The sequence below is a fragment of the Arvicanthis niloticus genome, chromosome 5, assembly GCF_011762505.2.
Source record: "Arvicanthis niloticus isolate mArvNil1 chromosome 5, mArvNil1.pat.X, whole genome shotgun sequence".
NCBI lineage: Eukaryota > Metazoa > Chordata > Mammalia > Rodentia > Muridae > Arvicanthis > Arvicanthis niloticus.
The window spans coordinates 18,251,291-18,272,159 of NC_047662.1; the positions used below are offsets into that span (position 1 = coordinate 18,251,291).

At 46.2% G+C, this 20,869-nt stretch overlaps 2 protein-coding genes across 3 annotated transcripts in view; one reads left to right on the plus strand and one right to left on the minus strand.

Annotated features, from left to right (window-relative positions):
* Positions 1–5,362: 5,362 nt before the first annotated feature.
* Positions 5,363–10,497, minus strand: Tex46 (testis expressed 46). Its single transcript, XM_034501564.2, has 2 exons — positions 10,270–10,497; positions 5,363–5,689 (listed from the first exon to the last, which is right to left on the minus strand). Exons 1-2 carry the CDS (start codon positions 10,456–10,458, stop codon positions 5,381–5,383), a joined length of 498 nt encoding a protein of 165 aa, XP_034357455.1. The 5' UTR covers positions 10,459–10,497; the 3' UTR covers positions 5,363–5,380.
* A 7,839-nt stretch (positions 10,498–18,336) lies between these two features.
* The window catches only part of Kdm1a (lysine demethylase 1A), a 56,832-nt gene continuing 54,299 nt past the window's right edge, over positions 18,337–20,869 (plus strand). For both annotated transcript variants that reach the window (XM_034502650.2, XM_034502652.2), the window contains exon 1: positions 18,337–18,838. In XM_034502650.2, coding sequence (XP_034358541.1) covers positions 18,485–18,838 — 354 coding nt within the window. In that variant the 5' untranslated portion in view covers positions 18,337–18,484. The remainder of the gene's footprint in view (positions 18,839–20,869) is intronic.

Genomic DNA, 20,869 nt, shown 5'->3' on the forward strand with positions numbered 1-20,869 from the left:
AGTTATATACACACTCATACACACAGAGAGATAAACATACATATACACACATACCAGTACACACACATATACACAATAGCACACACATATACACACTCACACATATATAAACACATAACACACACATATATACACACATAAACACACTCACAGACACACACACATATACGCATACACTCATACACACACAGAGATAAACATAAGCATACACATATATACAGACACACACACACACACGTCAGGGAGGAAGGAATTGGCCATCATCTTTTTATACAAGGTATCTTATATCTCCCTTTAAATATTGTATTTTAATTATGTGTGCCCTGTGGAGGTCAGAAGAGGGTATTATATTCCCTGGAGATGGAGAGATGGGGATACAGGTTAGGTGTTAGCATGCGAGCATGGGTGCTGGGGACCAAACTTATGTTCTCTACAAATGCAGCCATCTTTTCTCAACCATTGAGCCATCTCTCCAACCCCAAAGCTGCTCTTTGTGGAATTCTAAGATCCTTTGACCATTCAGTTTCGGTCTCAGGTATGTGGGGTCAGACTGCAGAGTTCAAACCTCGGCCCTGACACCTCTGGCCTCTGAAGTCACCTGCACTCACATGCATATGCCCACACAGAGACGCAGACACACACACACAATTAGGAATATTTTTTTTTTCTAAACAGTGTTTCTCCTATGTAGCCTTGACTGTCCTAGAACTCAATCTATAGGCTAGGCTGGCCTTAAACTCAAGAGATCCACCTGCCTCTGCCTCCCAAATGTTGGAATTAAAGGCGTGTGCCACCATATCCAACTAAGGGTAATTTTTAAAAAACGATTTTAAGAAAACGCCACATGCTGTGTGGCTGTGTGGCTGTGTGGAGCGTACAGCGAGCTGGTGAGAGAGGCGGACTAGGAACAGGCTGAGGGATCAGTGAAGCAGGGGGCATCTGTGTGCAAGACAGAGGAACTGTCTATTCTTGGGGAACTGTTGGTGCCTTTCTTTTCAAATGCCTTACGATTTCAACAAAAAGCAAAAGTCCAGTGTCTGGAACCGATCAAGCAAGGAGCCAGTTAGGAGACAAAGATCAAGATATGTAAAGTCAGGAAAGCCATGTAGAACCTTCTAGGCAGGAAAAGGATCCAGGGTGTCCCTCTGAGGGAGAGCGGAGTCTTCAAAGACTCTGAAGCACAGGATTAGTATGTTCGCCTTTTCAAAGGAGCGATGGGTTAGCCATCTTCTGTTGCTATAACAAAATACGGGAGCTTGGATACTTTATAAGGAAAGACTTACTTAGCTGACTTGGGACTCGGACGTCCAAGCATCATGGAACTGGCTCTGAAGAGCCCTTCGCCCATGTCACCTTGGTAGTAAATTAAATTATAGTGGTATTGTGTGCAAGAGGGCAAGATCATGCCATGAGACAGGAAGCCAGGAGAGGCAAGGGGCCAGACTAGACCTTTTATAGGGGCCATCTGTGGACAACTGTCATGCCTTGCTTGGTTTGATCCTGCAAACCAGACGGAGGTGCCGAGAGAATGTAGAACAGTGAGGGTCAGGCGACCCTGTGCTGAACCTCAGGGGATGTATTACCTGCAGCACAGGGGCAGGAGTTAGCTTGGCTCAGTAGGAGGTCTCTGTGAACCTCTGTAAGCAGCAAGAGGAAGCTGTCTGTAGTCACTAGCTTTAGCATACGCTGTCAATATTCATGCTCAAACCAGAGGAAGGCTTTGCATCCCTCTGAGCCTCTCTCTGAGGCCAGAGGAGTCTAGAGAAGCTTTGGCATTCATGTGGGTCTGAAGCACTGGGGTCCTTGACATGGCTGTGACCTTGTCACACAATACATATTCACCCAGGGCTGTGCATACTCTTTGCACACTCATTCAAAGCTTTCTCTGCTCATCAGGTCCCATAGAACTACCTAGATTCCTTTAGAGGGTCTCACCTGCAATCTTTTTCCCTTTTTCTTTTCTGTAGTGCTGGGATGGAACCCTGGGCTTCGCACATGCCAGCATATGTTCCACCTATTGAGCTACAGCCCCAGAGTATATCACCAAGCTTCCAAACTGTGCCTCTGGGGGAAGTGTTAGAGGTAGTCATGACTTCTATGTTGAGAACTGCCTGGAGTTAAGCTGCCTTGAACTGGTGACTTTGGAAAAGAATGAATTAGAGTGGCAGACACAGAAGGTGAGGGATTTCTAGGGAGAAAGTACACAGGCCAACACAGGGCCACCGTTGGGGACTGGCTAGTAACCTAAGCACACTTCAGGCACGTCTTAAGAGATGAGTTTTAGGTAGGATGCTAGCAGTGAGTCACAGTCACAGTGAGGCGATGGTTTCCTCTCTGGTTCTCCGTAAAAGAAGGTGCAACTGAAATTAGTACCAGTCTGTCGATCAAGATTTACTTCTCTCTTTTATCTCTGAGTGAGTCTGTGTGTGTGTGTGTGTGTGTGTGTGTGTGTGTGTGTGTGTGTGTGTGTCAGAGAGAGAGAGAGAGAAAAAAAGAGAGACCCATGTAGCCCAGGTTAGCTTCAAACTTACTACTTAGCTTAAGCCAGCCTGGAACTCCCAACCCTCCTACTGTCACCGGCCTAGTGCCAGGATTGCAGGCATGTGCCACACTGCACACTTTCTAAAGAATTCTTTATTTTATGTATATGAGTATACTGTTGCTGTCTTCAGACATGCCAAAAGAGGGCAGTGGATCCCATTACAGATGATTGTGAGCCACCATGTGGTTGCTGGGAATTGAATTCAGGACTTCTAGAAGAGCAGTCAGTGCTCTTAACCATTGAGCCATCTCTCCAGCCCAGCTTTCTTGCTTTTAACCCAGCATTCACAGGCTTGAGTAGGTAGACATGTTTCTATTGAAACATAACACGATTTTGATTTATTATCTTTAAGACAATATTTTTTTGAGAGGATAGAGCCTAGGTAGCCAGAGCTGACCTTGAACTTGTGATTCTCTTGCCTCTACCTCCCCAGTGCTGGGATTACAAATATGAACCTACACACCTAAATTATACAGCATTGGGACTTGAACACCGGGCTTCATGAATAGGCAACAAGCACTCTACAAATCAAGCTTGGTTCCATTGAGAACTTTTTAACGTTTCTTTTATTTATTTAAAATAATATGCAAGAATATAGCATTCAAAACATGGACTGGAGAGATTGTACAGTGGTTATTAGCACTAGCTGCTCTTCCAGAGGACCTGGGTTCAATTCCTAGTACCCATATGGAGACCTGAAACCATCTGTAACTCCAGTTCCTGGGGATCCAAGGCCACCTTCTGGCCTCTAGAGGTATCAGACATAGAGGTGGTACCTGTATATACATGCAGGCAAAACACTGTTTTGTTTTTAATACACACACACACACACACACACATGTTTTGCCTGAATGTATGTGTGAGGGTGTCAGATACCCTGGAACGGGAGTTACAGACAGTTGTGAACCTCCACACACGCGCTGGGAAGTTGTGCAGGTCCTCCGAAAGAGCAGCCAGTGCTCTTAACTGCCAAGACACCTCTCCAGCCTCTTGTTCTGTTTTTCAAGACAGTGTTTCTCTGTTTAGCCCTTCCTGTCCTGGAACTCACTCTGTAGACCAGGCTGGCCTTGAACTTGGAGATCTGCCTGCCTCTGCCTCCTGAATCCTGAGATTAAAGGTGAGTGCCAGCACTGCATATGCATTGATATATATAGAAGAAGTGTGATGAACTGAGATGAGGTTTCTAGCTGAGATTCCTAACCAATGATATCATGGAAGGCTACGGCTGTCACTCAGAGAAGGAGCCATATTGTCACAGACTCTGTATTGCTGTATTAATACACTCACTCTAACCAGGCACTCACTGGAGGAAGAGTGCAGCATCCATTCCCTCTAGGAAGATCTGACAACAAAACAGAGTTAAGAAACCCGTCTAAGAAGCCACTGTACTCTAAGTTTAAAAGTGCCATTCAGAGCCAGCAAGATGGGTCAGATGCCTCAGGAGGCATGTACACACATACATACTTGTAATTAATGTTTCTTTTTTAAATGTATGTCTATGCCTGAGCGAGAATGTGTATCCCACTGTGTGCAGGTGCCCAGGAGACCAGAAAAAGATTCCCTGGAGCTGGGGTTGCAGGTGGTTGTGAGCTGCCTGGTATGGGTGCTGGGAACTGGACCCAGGTCATTAGCAAGAGCAATGTGTCTAATCTTGGTTGTTATTGTCACACCTGGAGAAAGGGAACCTCAAGTAAAGAATTGCCTCCACCGGATTGGTCTATGGGTGTTTTTATGGATTGCTAATTGATTCAGGAGGGCCAAGGTTACTCTAGGTGGTAGCATCTCTGGGCATGGGGGCCTGAGCTTCATAAGAAAGGTAGCTGAGGGCTGGGTATGGTACACATCCTTTAATCCCAGGACACAGGAGGCAGAGAGTTTGAAGCCCACCTGGTCTACAGATGGAGTTTCAGGACAGCTGTGTCTGTACAGTGAGACCCTGTCTCAAAAGAAAAAAATAAAGAAGGCCAACCACGGGCCAGTAAGCAGTGTTCCTCCATGGTCTCTGCTTCAGTTCTTGAGCAGATCTCTGCCTTGAGATCCTGCTCTGGCTTCCCTTGATGATGTAACTTGTAAACCAAACAAAGCCTTTCCTCCCCAAGTTGTTTTGTCACCATGGCAACTGTCTGGGACTGGATTGGTTACCTCAAGAGAAGGGTGTATTCATTTATTTCATTTCATTTATTTGTGTGTGGGTGTGTGTGTGTGTGTGTGTGTGTGTGTGTGTGTGTGTGTTCATGTGAATGTCCATGACAAGTGTGGAGGTTAAAGGACAACTTACAGGAGTCAGTTTTCTTCCCCAACCATGTGGATTCTAGGAACTGAACTCAGGTTGTCAGGGGAATCTGGTCAGAAGTGCCTTAACCTGATGAGCCAGAGAATGTTGTTTTGATTTCTTCGTTTTTGAAATATCGGAGATTGAACTTGAGACTTTGTACACCCTAGGCAAGTGTTCTACATTGAGCTACATCTCGAATGCAGGAGAGGTCATTACAAAGCAGCATTGGCTTTTCTAGCCTTTCTCACCAAGTGATGTCTGTCTGTCTGCCTCTCTCTCTTTCTCTGTCTCTCTGTCTCTCTCTCTCTCTGTCTCTCTCTCTCTCTCTCTCTCTCTCTCTCTCTCTCACACACAAACACACACATGTCCACAATATAATACTATCCTCTTTGAAGTCCTCACAAAGAGCCATGCTAGCATCACACGTCCTTAGACCTACAGTGCTGTGAACTAAATAAAGCTCTTTCTCTTTATAAAAGTTCCCAGGCTCTGGTATTTTGTCACAGCAACAAAACCAAACTCATACACTGGGTCAAGATCACATCAGCAGAGGCTAGCCCATCTCAATCACATTCAGTGGGGGTAATGGTAGTACATTTAGATATGGTGGAAAACGTGGAGTCATTCCTTCTCGGCCCATGCCTCCTCCTGGAGAAGTTCCGCTGTCTGCTGTTCCACCGGCGGCGATTTATTTTATTCCATATGACGAGCACCTGATTTTCCAAGGCTTTCAGCTTCATCTCACTTAACACCAGCCGTTCGAGGACTTTATCCTGGAGGGCGAAGCAAGCGTTAACTTTCTCCATCTCTTCCTTGTTCATGACATTGTTGTTGGGACTGACCGCTGGAGCCGGTGCTGTTTCTGCTTCCTCCTAGGATTCCCATTAGAAGAGAAGAGTCAGTTTATAATTGCAATTCCTTCCAGCACAGAACAATTGCTCCAGGCCAGGTAAAATTTTTTAATTAAAAACAAAAATCTTTGAGACAGGGTCTGTCTCGTGTAGCCCAGGCTAGCCTGGAACTCAGTATGTAGCAAAGATGGCCTTGGACTCCTGGTCCTTGTGCCTCTACCGCTCCAGCGCTGGAATTACACGTGTATACATCTTGTTTACCTAGTGTTGGGAACCAGACTCCCAGGGCTTGTGTGTGCTAGGCTCTCCCAACTGTGCTACATTCCCAGCCCTCCACGTCATTTTTTTTCCCCAATCAATTCTCAGGCCCTCCAGCATGGGGAGAACATCTTTGGCATAATTCATGGTTGGGAGAATTAGGATCTGGTGAGGGACAGTCACTCACCACCCATCAGCTGTCACCCCTTCCCCAAATTCCTAAGACCCACTTGTGTCTTTGTTTCATAAGAATCAGCAAGTCAGACGTGAGTCTCATCCCCAGGATCCACATGGTGGAAGGAGAGAAGTGATCATTTTATCCGCCCAACGTGTGCTAGTACCTGCACACATTACAGAAATAAATAAATTAAAGGCCCTTGGGGCGCGCGCGCGCGCACACACACACACACACACACACACACACACACACACCATACATACCGTCCAAAATCTGCATTTTTCTTAATATTCTCTCTGAGCATTTTGTCAGGATCAGTAAAAACCTCAAACTACAGCATTGTCAGTGCTCTCTAGACAGACCCAGAGTTTGATTTTCACTATTCCTTATGTGCCCTGCCCCACCCCACCCCCCATTTATAGTAACATTTTTTTTTATTCAGCTACAAACTGGTCTTTAAAAAAACTATACACTTTCACATCTATCAACTATCTATCTATCTATCTATCTATTCATCTATCTCATGTTTGTTTAAGTCAATTCTAGCTTAGATCAGTAGCAAGTTCCTTTACTCCCTGAGCCATCTCACCAGCCCAAACTGGTAGTCTTAAGAAATAATTTTTTGGGACTGGAGAGATGGCTCAGACGTTAAGAGTACCAGCTGCTCTTCCGGAGGTCCTGAGTTCAATTCCCAGCAACCACATGGTGGCTCACAACCATCTGTAACAGGATCTGATGCCCTCTTCTGGTGCATCTGGTGTACTCATATAAATAACTCTTTAAAAAAGAAAGAAAGAAAGAAAGAAAGAAAGAAAGAAAGAAAGAAAGAAAGAAAGAAAGAAAGAAAATTTCAGGCTGGGGGGAGCCGACAGAAGGCAGCTACCATCCTTGCAGCCATCTTGAGCCATATACCCTGACAAGAGATTTGATTGCATTAGCCTACAACAGCTGAGTACACTCTGATAACATTGCTTTAGATACCCAGGACTTTCCCTTGGGTGTGTGAGACTTAAAGGTTGTGTGACTTAAAGGCGTGACTTAGAGGCGTGGCTTAGAAGTGAGACTTATAAAAGGCGAGAGGCAGACAAAAGAGAATAACTTGCAGTACAACTTGGAACAGAGAGTTAGTTAGTAGACATTAGACACTCGGAGGAGTACAACTTGGAGAAGAACTTGAAAATAGGAATTAGGCATTAGGACAGTACAACTTGGAGGTAGTAGGCACTTAGCACTTGGAGAAAGAACTTGGAATTTGGAAGCACTAGGGATAGGAACTAGGGACTAGGAACTCAAGACTTGGGACTTGGAGAGAAGAAGAGAGACTGAAGAATAAATGGGATTGAATCATACTCTGTCTGGTCTCCATTCCTCGAGTCTGTCCTCTCTCTCTTGCTGAACCCCGACCCTTGGACTGGGGCAGCTTGGGGCAGTGCGGGATAACAAGTTAGTCCCCAAGGCTTTTGGCAGTGCAGGTTCCAAGACATTTTGGCTCCCAAATGTGGGGTAGTGCAGTTCTCAACATTTCTGGCCCCCAAGCGTCGGGCAGCTCGGGCCGCAACATCAGACTGGGATCTCGCTCAATTGTTGGACCATCTTCTTGGCATGAAAGAAGTCCTGGGTTTGAACTCCAGCACTGCATAAACTTTTGTTTTTGTTTTTCAAGACAGGGTTTCTCTGTATAGCCTTGGCTGTCCTGGAACTCACTCTGTAGACCAGGCTGGCCTCAAACTCAGAAATCCGCCTGCCTCTGCCTCCCAAGTGCTGGGATTACAGGCATGCGCCACCACTGCCCGGCTAACACTGCATAAACTTAATTGTAGTGCACACACCTGCAATCCCAGCACTCAGGAAATGGAAGTGGGGAGGATCGGGTGTTCAAAGTCAAGCTTAACTACACAGTGAGTTGGGGGTCAGCCTGGGCTACATGAGACCCTCCCTCAGTAAACCATGTAAAAAGTTATGGGGAAAAAATAGTAAATGCCATGCCAAATTTCCATGTTTCCCTTATTAACTTAGTGAGGTAAGTAAAGTACTGGGGATGGAGCTTGGTGGTAGAGAGGGAGGGGAGAGGGGGAAGGGGGGCGCAGAGGGAGGAAGGAAATTTCACAAATATAATTGAGGTTTCTGTGAACATCACTTTTCCCCCAAGGGGTTCCTTCTCCCAAATATCACTTCCTGTGTTATAATCCTGACTTTGGTATTTGGTGTGTTAATGTTTTTTTTTTTCTTTTGCAAATGTATGTGTGTATAGTTTGTGTGTGTTTTCATGCTAGAATGTATGTGAGCATGTGTGTATTCATGTGTGGAGAGGCTCCAGGCTAGGGTTCTCCTTGAACCCAGAGGTGACTAGCCTGGCTAGCCAGCCTGTTCTGCGGATTCTGTCTCCACCTCTTACAGGCTAGAATTACAGGTGGACCACTCTGCCAACTCTGCTTTTAATGGAGTACTGGACATCCAATTCCAGCCCCCACATTTGCCCAGCAAGTGTTTTGCCTACTGGGCATATCCCTAGTCTTTGGATGCCTTTTTTAATTTTTAAAAAGTATTTCTATGTTTGGATTTAGGCTTATTTACTTTATGTTTATGAGTGTTTTTTTCCTGTGTACATGTGCGTGCAATGCCCAAGGAGATTGGGAGAGAGCATTGGATCCCCTGGAACTGGAATTACAGATGACTGAGCCTTCATATGGGTGTCTATGGAAATTGGAAGAGGGCATTAGACCACTGCAACTGTAGTTACAAGCCAATTGTGAGCTACACTGTGGGTGCTGGGAACCAAACTCAGGGCCTCTGCAAGAGCAGCAAGTGCTCTTAATTTCTGAGCTATTGCTCCAATTCCTAATTATTTTTATTTTATGTGTATGGGTGGTTTTGCCGGCATGTATGTCAGTGTAACATGTGGATACAGTGCCGGCGGAGGCTGGAAGAGATCATTAGATCTCCTTACAGACAGTTATGAGCCACTGTGTGGGTGCTGAGAACTGAACCTGGGTCCTCTGCAAGAATAACCAGTGCTCTTAAATGGTGAACCATCTCTCCAAATTTTTTTGTTTGTTTGTTTGTTTTAAATGGGAAGCTATTTTGCTCTCTCCAGGTAACATCTGGCAACATCTGGAGATATTCTAGGTTGTGGCAAATGGGGTGGAAAGTGTTCCTAGCATTTCCTATGTAGAAGTCAGAGAAGCTGCTTATCAATGCCTCTCCCCCTCTTCACACACACACACACACACACACACACACACACTCATGCACGGACACACACACTTATACACATGACAGAACCATCCCACCCAGAGATGTCCTTGCTTATAAGTACTTCCTAGAATAAAATATCTGCTATAGTGAGGATCCAGAATGTTTCCCAAAAGCACATGAATTAAATTAAAGGCTCAGTTCCTTTCAGAAGTGGTAGAGATGGGATTTTGCCAGCATGCTTTCAAAGGGGGCCATAGGACCCTGTTTTGGTTTGCTTTCCAAAGCTCCTTTTTACTTCCTGGCCATGTGTGCTCAATTTTACCCTCTCTACCCCACAACCTACTTGCCAGAGGGTTAGAAGCAATGGGTCCATGAAATGGAAACTTCAGGTCCACCCAGTCAAGAGTCAGAACCTCTAAAACCACACACAGAAACACACACACACACACACACACACACACACACACACACACAGAGAGAGAGAGAGAGAGAGAGAGAGAGAGAGAGAGAGAGAGAGAGAGAGAGAGAGAGAGATTATAGCAAGAGAAAACTGGCTGACACAACCTCTCCATTTCTGATGTCTACATTATTCTATTTCATATATGGATATATGTATACATGTATATATACATTCATACACACACACACGTCCATGTATATCAATGTAAAGGTTTTTCATTTGAAATACTTGATAGTGTTGGTGAAACAGGATGGAGCACAGTGTGGAAGAATCTAGTATGGTTCCTGTTTCACAGCTCAGTCAGCAGAGGCGTTATTGATTTGTTATTGATTTGTTCATCACCACCCAAGAGGAGACCACAGAGAAGGACTTAGCTAAGAGCCTTAAAATTCTTCAGCCTGACCTTACCTTATCCTAAGGCCCCATTATTAACCTTCTCTGAGCCACCCTGTCAGTGCAGCTTTGAGAGTCCCATAACCCTTAGTTAGAGCTAAGCAACCTCTTGCTCACCTGGGGCGGGGAGGGAGCACAATTGTGTTCCTGTTTGACCAGCCAGTTGCTGAGCAACAGTAGGAGAAGGAGGAAGGCAAACAAGCCGGGCTTAAAGCTTATCAACCAAGCCAAGACTGCTCCTATGGTGCCAGAAGAAGCAAGGAACCCATGGAAACTCCTCAGAAGAAAGATTAGTTCCCCCAGCATTATGGCACAGAGGGGCAAGGCCCCAGGCCCCTGCCTCAGCCCCCTCCATAACCGGAGGTAAAGCCACCCACTCCTCTGATTCATAGCCAGCTCCCCACCCCCACCCTGCTATCGCATAACAATAACTTCTCCTATGTCTTAAGGGCCCACTGTGTGTCAGGCTCTCTGGCAGACAGCCTTGCTAGCACCATCTCCTGACATCCTCATGGCAGCCACATGATGTCGGTCCTTAGCAGCACCTCTCTCATCGAACACTTCTGGGTGCCCCCTGAAAGAAAACAGCCAATGCTGTAGGCCACCAGCTTTCATAGTGGGGGAGACCACAAAGAAAAATTATCCGTAAAGTGGAGATAAGGGAAACAGATTACTGAGCTCTTCCGTGGTCACAGCAGGGTAGTGTCAGTAAGGCTGCAGAGGCTGCATACTTGATTTACTTTAAAAATTATACTTAGGGCTGGAGGGATGGCTCAGTGGTTAAGAGCACTGACTGCTCTTCCAGAGGTCCTGAGTTCATTTCCCAGCAACCACATGGTGGCTCACAACCATCTATAATGGGATTTCAGGCCCTGTTTTGAAGACAGCTACAATGTACTCATATACATAAAAATAAATAAATCTTTTTAAAAAATTATACTTAGGTAGTGGTGGCCTTTAATTCCAGCACTTACAGAGCAGAGGCAGGTGGATCTCTGAGTTCGAGGCCAGCCTGGTCTACAGAGGATACAGGATAGCCAGGGCTACACAGAGAAACCCTGTCTCAACAAACAAAACAACAACCAAAAACCCCCAAATATACTTATTTATTATTTGTGCATTATGAATTTATGAAAACATTTCTACCATATAGGTCTTAGGGATCTAACCCAGGTTGCCAGGCTTGTCAGTAAGTGCCTTTGCCTACTGAATGGGACTTTCTGCTTATTTTTGTATCTTAGTTATTTGTGTGTGTATGGGGAGGCCAGAGAACAATTTTGTCTCTCATTCCTCAGGAGCCATCCACCTTATTTTTTTGAGACAGAGCCTCTCACTGGGACTTGGGGCTCACCAATTCAGTTTGAATGGCTGATCAGCAAACCCCAGGGTTTGTCCTGCCTCCACCTCCCCAGTACTGGGATCACAAGAGCACACTGCCACACCTAGCTTTTTACGAGAATCAAACTCATATCCTTGTGCTTTCATGGTGAGTACTTTACAAACAGAACTGTAGGGTCTATATTTAGAAAATGGCACCCTGTCTGGCTTGTTCGCAGGCAGCCACCATGTTCCCGTTGCTCCACAGCTCTGACCAGGGCTCCAGCTAGCTAGATGTGCAGGCCCTGGCACCCACGAGATGCCAGCGTGGGGGATGGCAAGGCTGCATCCACAAAGCTCCGCTGAACCCCAGACAATATCTGCCATCCTCACAGTACCCGGTAGAAATGAGACTCTTAAAGCTTAATGATTATCTAAAGGATTTATGTATTTAGAAATAAATGCTCAATCAACAAGATACCCACACAATTAGAGTTGTTACCCAATAGCTAACATATTGATAGAAGTTGCTACCCAGGACAGCTTTTGACCCATTCATGGTTCTCCATGGCTGCTAGCTTTTTTCTCTTTTCCCCTCCCCCTTCTTTTGTCCCAACTCCTCCCTCCACCGACCTCTTCTGCCCAATCACTGAGCTCCACTGTGAATACAATGTAGCAGGAAATATCCTGCTACACAGAACCATCTTCCCAGCTCTTGATGGACTTCTTAATGTTGGTTAGTGGTCTTCTTCTGTAATTAGATTCTAGCTGGCTAAATATGCTGGATAATTTAATGTCAACTTGACACTAGCTAAAGTCACCTGAGAGGAGGGGACCTCAATTAAGAAAATGCTTCCACAGGTGGCTATCTGAGTTTGAGGCCAGCCTGGTCTACAGAGTGTTCCAGGATAGCCAAGGCTACACAGAGAAATCCTATCTCAAAAAGAAAAACAAACAAAATACAAAAACAGAAAAGAAAGAAAACACCTCCATAAGATTGAGATGTAAGCTAGGAAAGCCTATAGGATATTTGTTCGTTTCCAATATTTTTAAAAGAATTATTTTATGTGAGCACACTGTAGCTGTCTTCAGACACACTAGAAGAGGGTATCAGATCTCATTACAAATGGTTGTGAGCCACCATGTGGTTGCTGGGAATTGAACTCAGGACCTCTGGAAGAGCAGTCAGTGCTCTTAACCACTGAGCCATCTCTCCAACCTTCCCAACATAATATTTTTTTTTGATTATTTGGGAATTTCAAGTAATGAACCCTGAGCACACTCATTTTGTGGGGCAGTGGGCTGTGAGAGGCAGCTGGGTACCTGGTTGAGTGCAGGCCTCGAACCCCAGAGACCCTAAAGGGACAGTAGGTGTTCAGCCTTGCTCCTGGGCCGTGGTTCCTTTTACTTAGCTTCAACCATCCACAGCCACTCCCAAAGAAAGGTTTGTGGCCTTTGGTGATGTAGCACAGGTAGAGGGCGTGACTATAGGCCTAAGAGCCTCAAGAGATCTCCTTATTCATGAGATACCTAAAGGCCAGACGGCGTAGCCAATTAAGCATTCCTTCCCAGACCCTCCTCCTACTTGCAAAAGGTATTTAACCTCAGGCCTGCCCTGAGAACACGGGGAACAGCTTCATCCACTTTCTGCCATGACAATAAGCATTTCAAGATCATGGACTTCCTCTTGTCTTTGGGGCCCATCTTGGGGGACTGTGGAGAAGGCCTTCAACTACTGAGCCACAGTCTAATCTCCAGGTGCCTGGGGCAGCAGATGCATGGGACCCACAACTCAGCCCAACAGGACCCATACCCACTCAGGAGCTACAGCCCCACATCACTTACCATTCCTCCCAGGTCCACTCTCTCACCCTTGTGCATGCCCCCCTCCCAATGCACCAAGTACAATTTGTGTTACCCATATACTCATTGGAGCATGGTAACTCCCAGTGGCCAGTACCTTAAAGATAAGTGAGTCCTTTCCCATCACCCACTAGAAACCATCAAATATTTTAACACAATTTTAAAGGACTCTCTTCAATAGTCTTCTGTCTATACTGTTTCTTTTTTGGGGGGAGGGAAAAGGGAGGATGTTGCAGAAGCCTTTAGTGTCTTTCATTTTCAATGATGACTCCAGAAGTAGCAACACCTCTGCAGCAGAAGCTTCCTTGTTCATAACAGCCAGAAGCAGCACAGATCATGGACTTCCACACGGTTTCTCCAGCTACTGCATTGAGCATGGCCCCAGCACAGATCATGGAGATCAATCAGCATGGTCCCTGGTGGCATCAAGGACCACAGACACTAACATGGCTCATGGTGGCAGCACGGACCATGAGCATCCACATGTACTCCAGCTGTAGCACAGAAAATGGACCACAACATGGTCCTGGGGGTGCAGCGTGGACCATGGACATCTACACAGCCTCTGTTGGCAGCACAGATCACTGATGCCAACATGGGCTCTGTTGGCAGCATAGACCATCCATATGTCCCCTGGTAGCACAAGCTCCAGACTGCTGGTGCAGGGTACTTTCTTAGTGAGTGATTGATGGGGAAAAGGGCCAGCCAATTGTGGGTGGCACCATTCCTGGGCTGATGGTCCTGGGTTCTATAGGCAAGAAGGATAAGCAAGACAGACAAAGCGAACCAGTAAGCAGCACTCCTTCACAGTCTCTGCGTCAGCTCCTGCCTCCAGGTTCCTGCCCTGTTTGAGTTCCTGTCTTGTCTTCCTTCGATGATGAACAGTGACCACATCACTTCCATAAGTGTGAGTCAAATAAACCCTCTCCTCCCCAAGTTGCTTTTGGTCATGGTGTTTCATCACGGCAATAGTAACCCTAACTAAGATGTTTACTTTCTTGTTTTATTTTATTTTTTGGAGGTATTTCCATGTACCCAGGCTGGTCTAGAATGAGTTGCCCTTGTGCCTCTGGCTCCTGGGTGCTGGGATTACTGGCACATGCCGCCTTACCTGACAGATGTTAACTTTTTTAAGGTGAATTAAGTTAGTTGCCTCACTTTGAGAATGCCCTCAAAGAATTGGAATAATCATCCTTAAGAAAATTTTAAACAACTATAACACCATTGCTTGTTTATTTACTTATTGCAATACTGAGGATTTGATCTAGGGCCTCATGCATGCTAGACCAGTGCGCATGTGTGGGTGTGCGTGTGCCTGTGTCAGAGGTCAACCTTGAGTGTCATTCCTCAAGTCACCCACCCTGCTTTTTGAGACAGGGTCTTCTCAGTTTTCCAGAATTCACTAATTAGGTAGAGTGGTGGGCTAGGAATCCCCAGGAGCCTGCCCGTCTCTCCTTCCCCAGTGCTGGAGTACAAGTGCATACAGCTATGGCTCTGTCGCATAGGTTCTCAGGATTGGCCGCACGCTCTCATGCGTGTACAGCAAGCACTTTACCAACTGAATTATTTTCCCCAGCCCCTCCCCACCACTCCACTCTGCCAGGTCACTAAGATACACAATCACTTTGAACTCTGACTGAAGCCCTGGCTCAGTCGCAAACCTGTGCCCAAAAAGAACAGTTTCAAAGGCAAGGAGCTGGAGAGATAATTGTGCATCCATGTGCACAGCAACATTATTCATAAAACCCAAAAGGTAAAGTCAGGTGATTCCAGGTGAAGGCGAGAGGATCAGGAGTTCAAGGGCATCCCTGGCTATACAGCAAGTTGGAGACTAGCATGGGATACTGGATCCCGTCTTGGAAAAAAAAAGTGTTCCAGAGTCAAGTGTGTGTGTGTGTGTGTGTGTGTGTGTGTGTGTTGTGTCAATGAGGTGGACCAGTCAGTAAACTTGACATTTAATCTTTGGGATCCATATTGTAGAAAGGGAGAATGGAACTCTGCACGTTGTCTCTGACTTCCCTACCTATGCTATGGCACCCCACCACCACCACACTGAAATTGAAATAAAATCCTTTCTTTGTTTATCCTTTAACTTATTTTGAGACAAGCTTCTTTGTGTAATAGCCCTGGCTGTCCTACAACTTACTCTGTAGACCAGGCTAGCCTCAAACTCACAGAGTCCCTCCTGTTTTTGCCTCCCAAGTGCTTGGATTAAAGGTACCAGGCTTTAAAAGCTTTTAAAAATTAAGGAAATGGATTAAAAGCAAAAAGTATGAAGCAATCGACTATGCATTGATAAATGGATGGATAAATAAAATGTGGGGAGCTGGAGATGTAGGTCAGCTGGTACAGTGCTTGCCTAGAACGATGGTTACTGTTAGTGACAGAATTACCTGGGAGGTGGGCCTCGGACATGCCTGTGGGGGAGTATCTTCACCATGTTAACTGAAGTGGGAAGACTGGCCGCTTTTCCAGGTGGCCCCTTTCCTGGAATCCTGGACTGTGTAACAAGAAGAAAGGAAGCTGGACAGCACATGCGTTTATCACTCCATGCTTCCTGATTGTGGATGTGATGTGACCAGCTCACCCTAGCTCCTGCTGTCTTGGCTCCCCTACCATGATGGTGTGCCTTGAGTGATAAGCTAGTTCAGATTCACAGAGGCAGGGAGCAGAACAGTTACAGTCAGGGTCCGGGGGAAGGGCGAGTAATATGCTCACATCTTTTTACACTGTATATTGCCTACTTACGATGGAGGAGCAAGATTTTTAACACCAGGCTTCCCTACATTACCAACTCTTCCCTAAATTGCTCTCTTTTATACCCCACAAAGCCTTCTCCAGTCCCTCAATATAATTCTACCATAGTGACTGATTTTGTTGACTGTGACCGTGACAACACACTTCACACATGGAACATACGTGGCACTTCGAATACATTTTTTTTCTTCTTACATACTGTTTTTGTTTGTTGGGTTTTTTTGTTTTGTTTTGTTTTGTTTTCAAGATAAGGTTTCTCTGTGTAGCCCTAGCCATCCTGGAACTTGTTCTGTAGACCAGGATGGCCTCGAACTCAGAAATCTGCCTGCCTCTGCCTCCCAAGTGCTGGGATTAAAGGCATGCACAACCACCTTCAGGCCTAGTTTTTTTTCTAAAGGCCTATTTTATTCACATAGTTCAGTGAATTGTGGTGAATACTTAGACCCCTGTAAGTATCACCCTAATCACAGTGTGGAATTTCCTCCAGCAACCTTCCTCCTGCTGTCTTGCAGTTAATTTTATCACCTTGGAAGAACTAAAAAACAAAACCAAACAAACAAACCAACCTGTAACAGGACCCCAGATGTACTCCCCCCCCACCCCCGTAACAACATGAGGTTTAATAATACTGGTGCACCAGGGCTTCCTTGCATTATACGCAAGAGAACCCCGAGTTGAGGTTAAGAGCAGTTTTTATACAGTTTAAGGGGTGTACTACAGAAACAGTGACTAGGCGCGCTATGATTGGCAGAACAGTGTGACTTTTATTTTATTTTATTTATATATATATTTTTTGTTTTTTCGAGACAGGGTTTCTCTGTATAGCCTTGGCTGTCCTGGAACTCACGCTGTAGACCAGGCTGGCCTCGAACTCAGAAATCTGCCTGCCTCTGCCTCCCAAGTGCTAGGATTAAAGGCGTGCGCCACCCGGCACAGTGTGACTTTTAAACTGATTGGTCTTTGGGGAATGAGGTAGCAAGGACCTCCCTTGTCTGTAAGTGTCCAGGTTTAGGACCCCAGATCTTAGTAGGCTGAAAGATCTTAGCACAACTAACTCAGGGGTGGATGTACCATTCAAGCTGTAAAACTCAGGACATAGACAGCACCATCTCCAGTTTAAAACAAAGGTCTAATCCATCGAAGTCCACAATTCTGGAAAACGTACTGACCTTGCTTTTTGGCTTCTGTAGTTCTGCTTCTGGCTAACTGTTCTTGTTATCTGAAGTATGTCAACCCAGGACATGGTTTTTGTGCTTAAAAGCTTGCCCTGAGAAAGAATCCAGGCTACACTGAAATCCCAAGCACCCAGTGTGGCTACCAGCCGGCTAATAAAGACTTTCTATTGGCTTAAACCCAGGTCTGAGCATTCTTCTCTGGTGAATACCTCACGACCTCTCCCACCATCCTATACATTTCAACATCTAACGAATAAAACACTCACATTCACAACATTAGGAAGAACTGACCTAGATTGAAGAAGTGTTATGTGTCTGGAGATGAGGGGCATGGAGGAGGCATGGTAGCCAAGCATGAATAGTAGATGGTGTGCCACCCCAAGAAGGGAAAAAACAAAAAAACAAAAAATCCCCAATCCCCCCAAAACAAAAACAAAACAAAACAAACAAACAAACAAAAAAAAACAAAACAAGGCTTGGTGGCAAGAACAGGTCCACTTTGACTCAAACCAGAATTTCCTCATTTCTCTCTTTTTTTGTTACCGTTGGAAATCCGTGCACTCTTTATTTACTCTTTATTTTCCCACAGTGCAAGCAGGGCCATTATGAAGTTAGTTTCCCTAACTCAGCTCGAGGAATAACTTGGGGCCATATACATTCTGGGCAAGTGCTCTAAATGTTGAGTTACAGAGCGCAGGATAATTAAGTGATCATTAATTAAGTTGTACTTTAGAGTGTTCCCGTCTCAATTAGGTGGTAAGCCCCCTGAAAGCCGGAATTCCATAATTCAACCCTTGTCCTGCAGTGAGAATTAATGGTATTAGTTGAAGTGACTAGTGTATGGGAAAATGCAGGAGTCAATCTTGAGAGTCCTTGTTGGAAACGGTCCTGGGAGGTGCGGTCCGGCTCCGAATCTGAAGGCAGGCGGATGTGCTGGAGCCGACTCCCAATCGCAGGGGGCGCTCTACGTCAGCCTCGCGCGCTCCGAGCTGCGGCTCCTCTCTAGCCTCCAGGCCACCGCTCTATGGTCTTGAGCCAGAGACAAGCTGCTGCTTTTTGTCCTGACGCGGCGGGAGCGCGCGTCGCGCGTGCGCACGCGGAGGTGTTTGGCTTCGCGCGGACCGTGAGAGGTGCGGGGTGGAGAGGCGAGAGGCGGCTGCGGACCCACGGAGCGGCAGACCGAGCGGCCCCTGCGGCCCGCGGCGGCCAGGCGGCCCGAGATGTTGTCTGGGAAGAAGGCGGCGGCGGCGGCTGCTGCTGCTGCAGCGGCGGCGGCTGCTGGGACGGAGGCCGGGCCCGGGGCGGCGGGCGGCGCCGAGAACGGCTCTGAGGTGGCCGCGCCGCCCGCGGGCCTGGCGGGCCCCACGGACATTGCTACGGGGGCAGCGGGAGAGCGCACTCCTCGAAAGAAGGAGCCTCCGCGGGCCTCGCCGCCCGGGGGCCTGGCCGAGCCGCCCGGGTCCGCCGGGCCTCAGGCGGGGCCCACAGCCGGGCCCGGCTCCGCGACGCCCATGGAGACCGGAATAGCCGAGACCCCGGAGGGCCGACGGACCAGCCGGCGCAAGCGAGCCAAGGTGAGGCCGTGGCCCAGGTGCTGGTCCCGGGGACCGGTGTGGGAGTGGGGGCGGGGGAAGGGAGGCCCAGCCTTTGTGCGGGGACCCGGGGTATCAAGCATAGGAGGGTGTGACCGTGATCTTCTGACTGAGAAAGATGGCTTCCCGACGCGTTTGTCTACCTGTGTGGCGGGTGTGTGCGGATGTCGGGCGGTTTCTGGGTTGGGTGCACCGGGAAGATGGATGTGATGCTCTAGAGTCAAGCCGCATGAAAAGAGACTTTTTCTTGCTGTACGTCAGCTACGCATAGATTCTTCTTTCACTTTTATTTTTTTAATTTTTTAAAACAGTCATTTATTGTGTGTGGGTGTGTGTGAGTTGAAGTTGTAGGACAGCTCGCCTGAGTCCGACCTGTCGTTCCATCATGCGAAGGAATCGAACTCAGGTTGTCAGGCATGGCGGCCAGCGCTATCTTGGGCCCCGGGTAGACTTTTAGGAATGTGGAAGCGGATGAAGAATACCAGTTGGTCACGGTGTGAATGTAAAAATAAAGATTTGGCATCAAATCTAACACTATACCAGATAACCTCTGTCTCACACCTCAGGATGCCAGATGGTACATTTGGCACAGGGCCAACGCTTTTCGTTTTCCCAAACACTACTGGACTGGTGCTGTTAGTTTTATTTTAAGAATGAGTACAAAGAGGTTTACAGTTTCAAAGTTTGGTGTTTTGACAAGGTGTCATTCGTTACTGAAACAAAAAACCCTCTGGGACAGTAACATTGACAAGCATTGGTGTGGCTTTATTGCACAGCGTTGGCTTTTCCCAGAGATTCTTAATCTGGTTGGGAAATTGGAAATACGTATGGGTATATAATGACTACAAGAAGTAGTCCAGGGATGTGACTGTGTGGCACAGGACTTGCCAACAGGCTTGAGAACCAGCGCTTCTGTCCATAGCACTGCAAGATAAAGACAATTGTGTGACTTAGGTAACTTCTTGTACATTGTTCTTTCCTGCTGTGCTGGGGAGTTGAACCTTTTATGTCTAGACAGGTTCTCTACCACTGTACTGTATCCCCAGTCCTCCTTTTTATTTTGAAACTAAGTTGCCTAGATTGGCCCTGAATTTATCTTGTGGCCTAGACAGGGCTTGAACTTGTGATTCTCCTGGTTCAACCTCCCAACTGACTGGGGTTCTAGGCCTGCCTCATTAGGCCTTGTTTGTTTTGTTTTTGATTAACATCTTGTTATGTTGCTCAGATCTCAAATTTCTGTGCTCAGTGTATAGTTCCACCTAGGTTTCCAGAGTAGTCAGGCTGCTGTGTATCATGTCCAAGTCAGTGGGATGAGTGCTTCCTGCTTGAGAACTTCATGCTCTCTGCTCAGTAAAATGAATTTAGAGGAAAGGCTTTTTTTTTTTTTTTTTTTTTTTTTTTTTTTTTGCCTTTCTCAGACATGCATTAGAAAGGTGGAATGTTGGAGCTAGAATAGTTTTAGCAGAGTTGGAAAGGAAGGGATGAGGAAGGGTCAACCAAAACCAATTATTTGTGAAAATGCTGTAAGGAAACCTACCAAACATGTTTTTAAAATGCACAAAACTAGAATCCTCTTAAAACTTCTGAAGTGCATGTGGGAAGGCAAAAGATAAACAATGACATCCTACCCCCAAGATAATTTGGATATATTTCAATATCCCTGTTGTTAGTTTTTTTTTTTTTTTTTTTGTTTGTTTTTTTGTTTGTTTGTTTGTTCTAAGGCATTAGAAAAGCACAGAGGTTGACTTCAACCCTTGGACATGAAAGAAGGCAGAGTCTAATAGCATTCCATTTTATCAAGTCATGGCCAGAAATTGAGATAATTTAAAACATATTTGAGGTTTGGAGAGATGGCTCAAAAGTTAAGATTGCTGGTTGTTCTTCCACAGAGTCCAAGTTCAGTTCCCAGCAACCACATGGTGGGACAGAACCATCTATAATGAGATCTGGTGCCCTCTTCTGGAATGCAAGCATATATGCAGGCAGAAATGAATAAATAAGTTTTTAAAACAA

Bases quoted from the DNA above. Each gene is read 5' to 3' on its own strand.
- Tex46 (XM_034501564.2), bottom strand. From the start codon at position 10,458: ATGCTGGGGGAACTAATCTTTCTTCTGAGGAGTTTCCATGGGTTCCTT. The intron at 5,690-10,269 runs GTGAGCAAGAGG...TGGGAATCCTAG, and splicing joins GTGCTCCCTCCCCGCCCCAG to GAGGAAGCAGAAACAGCACC.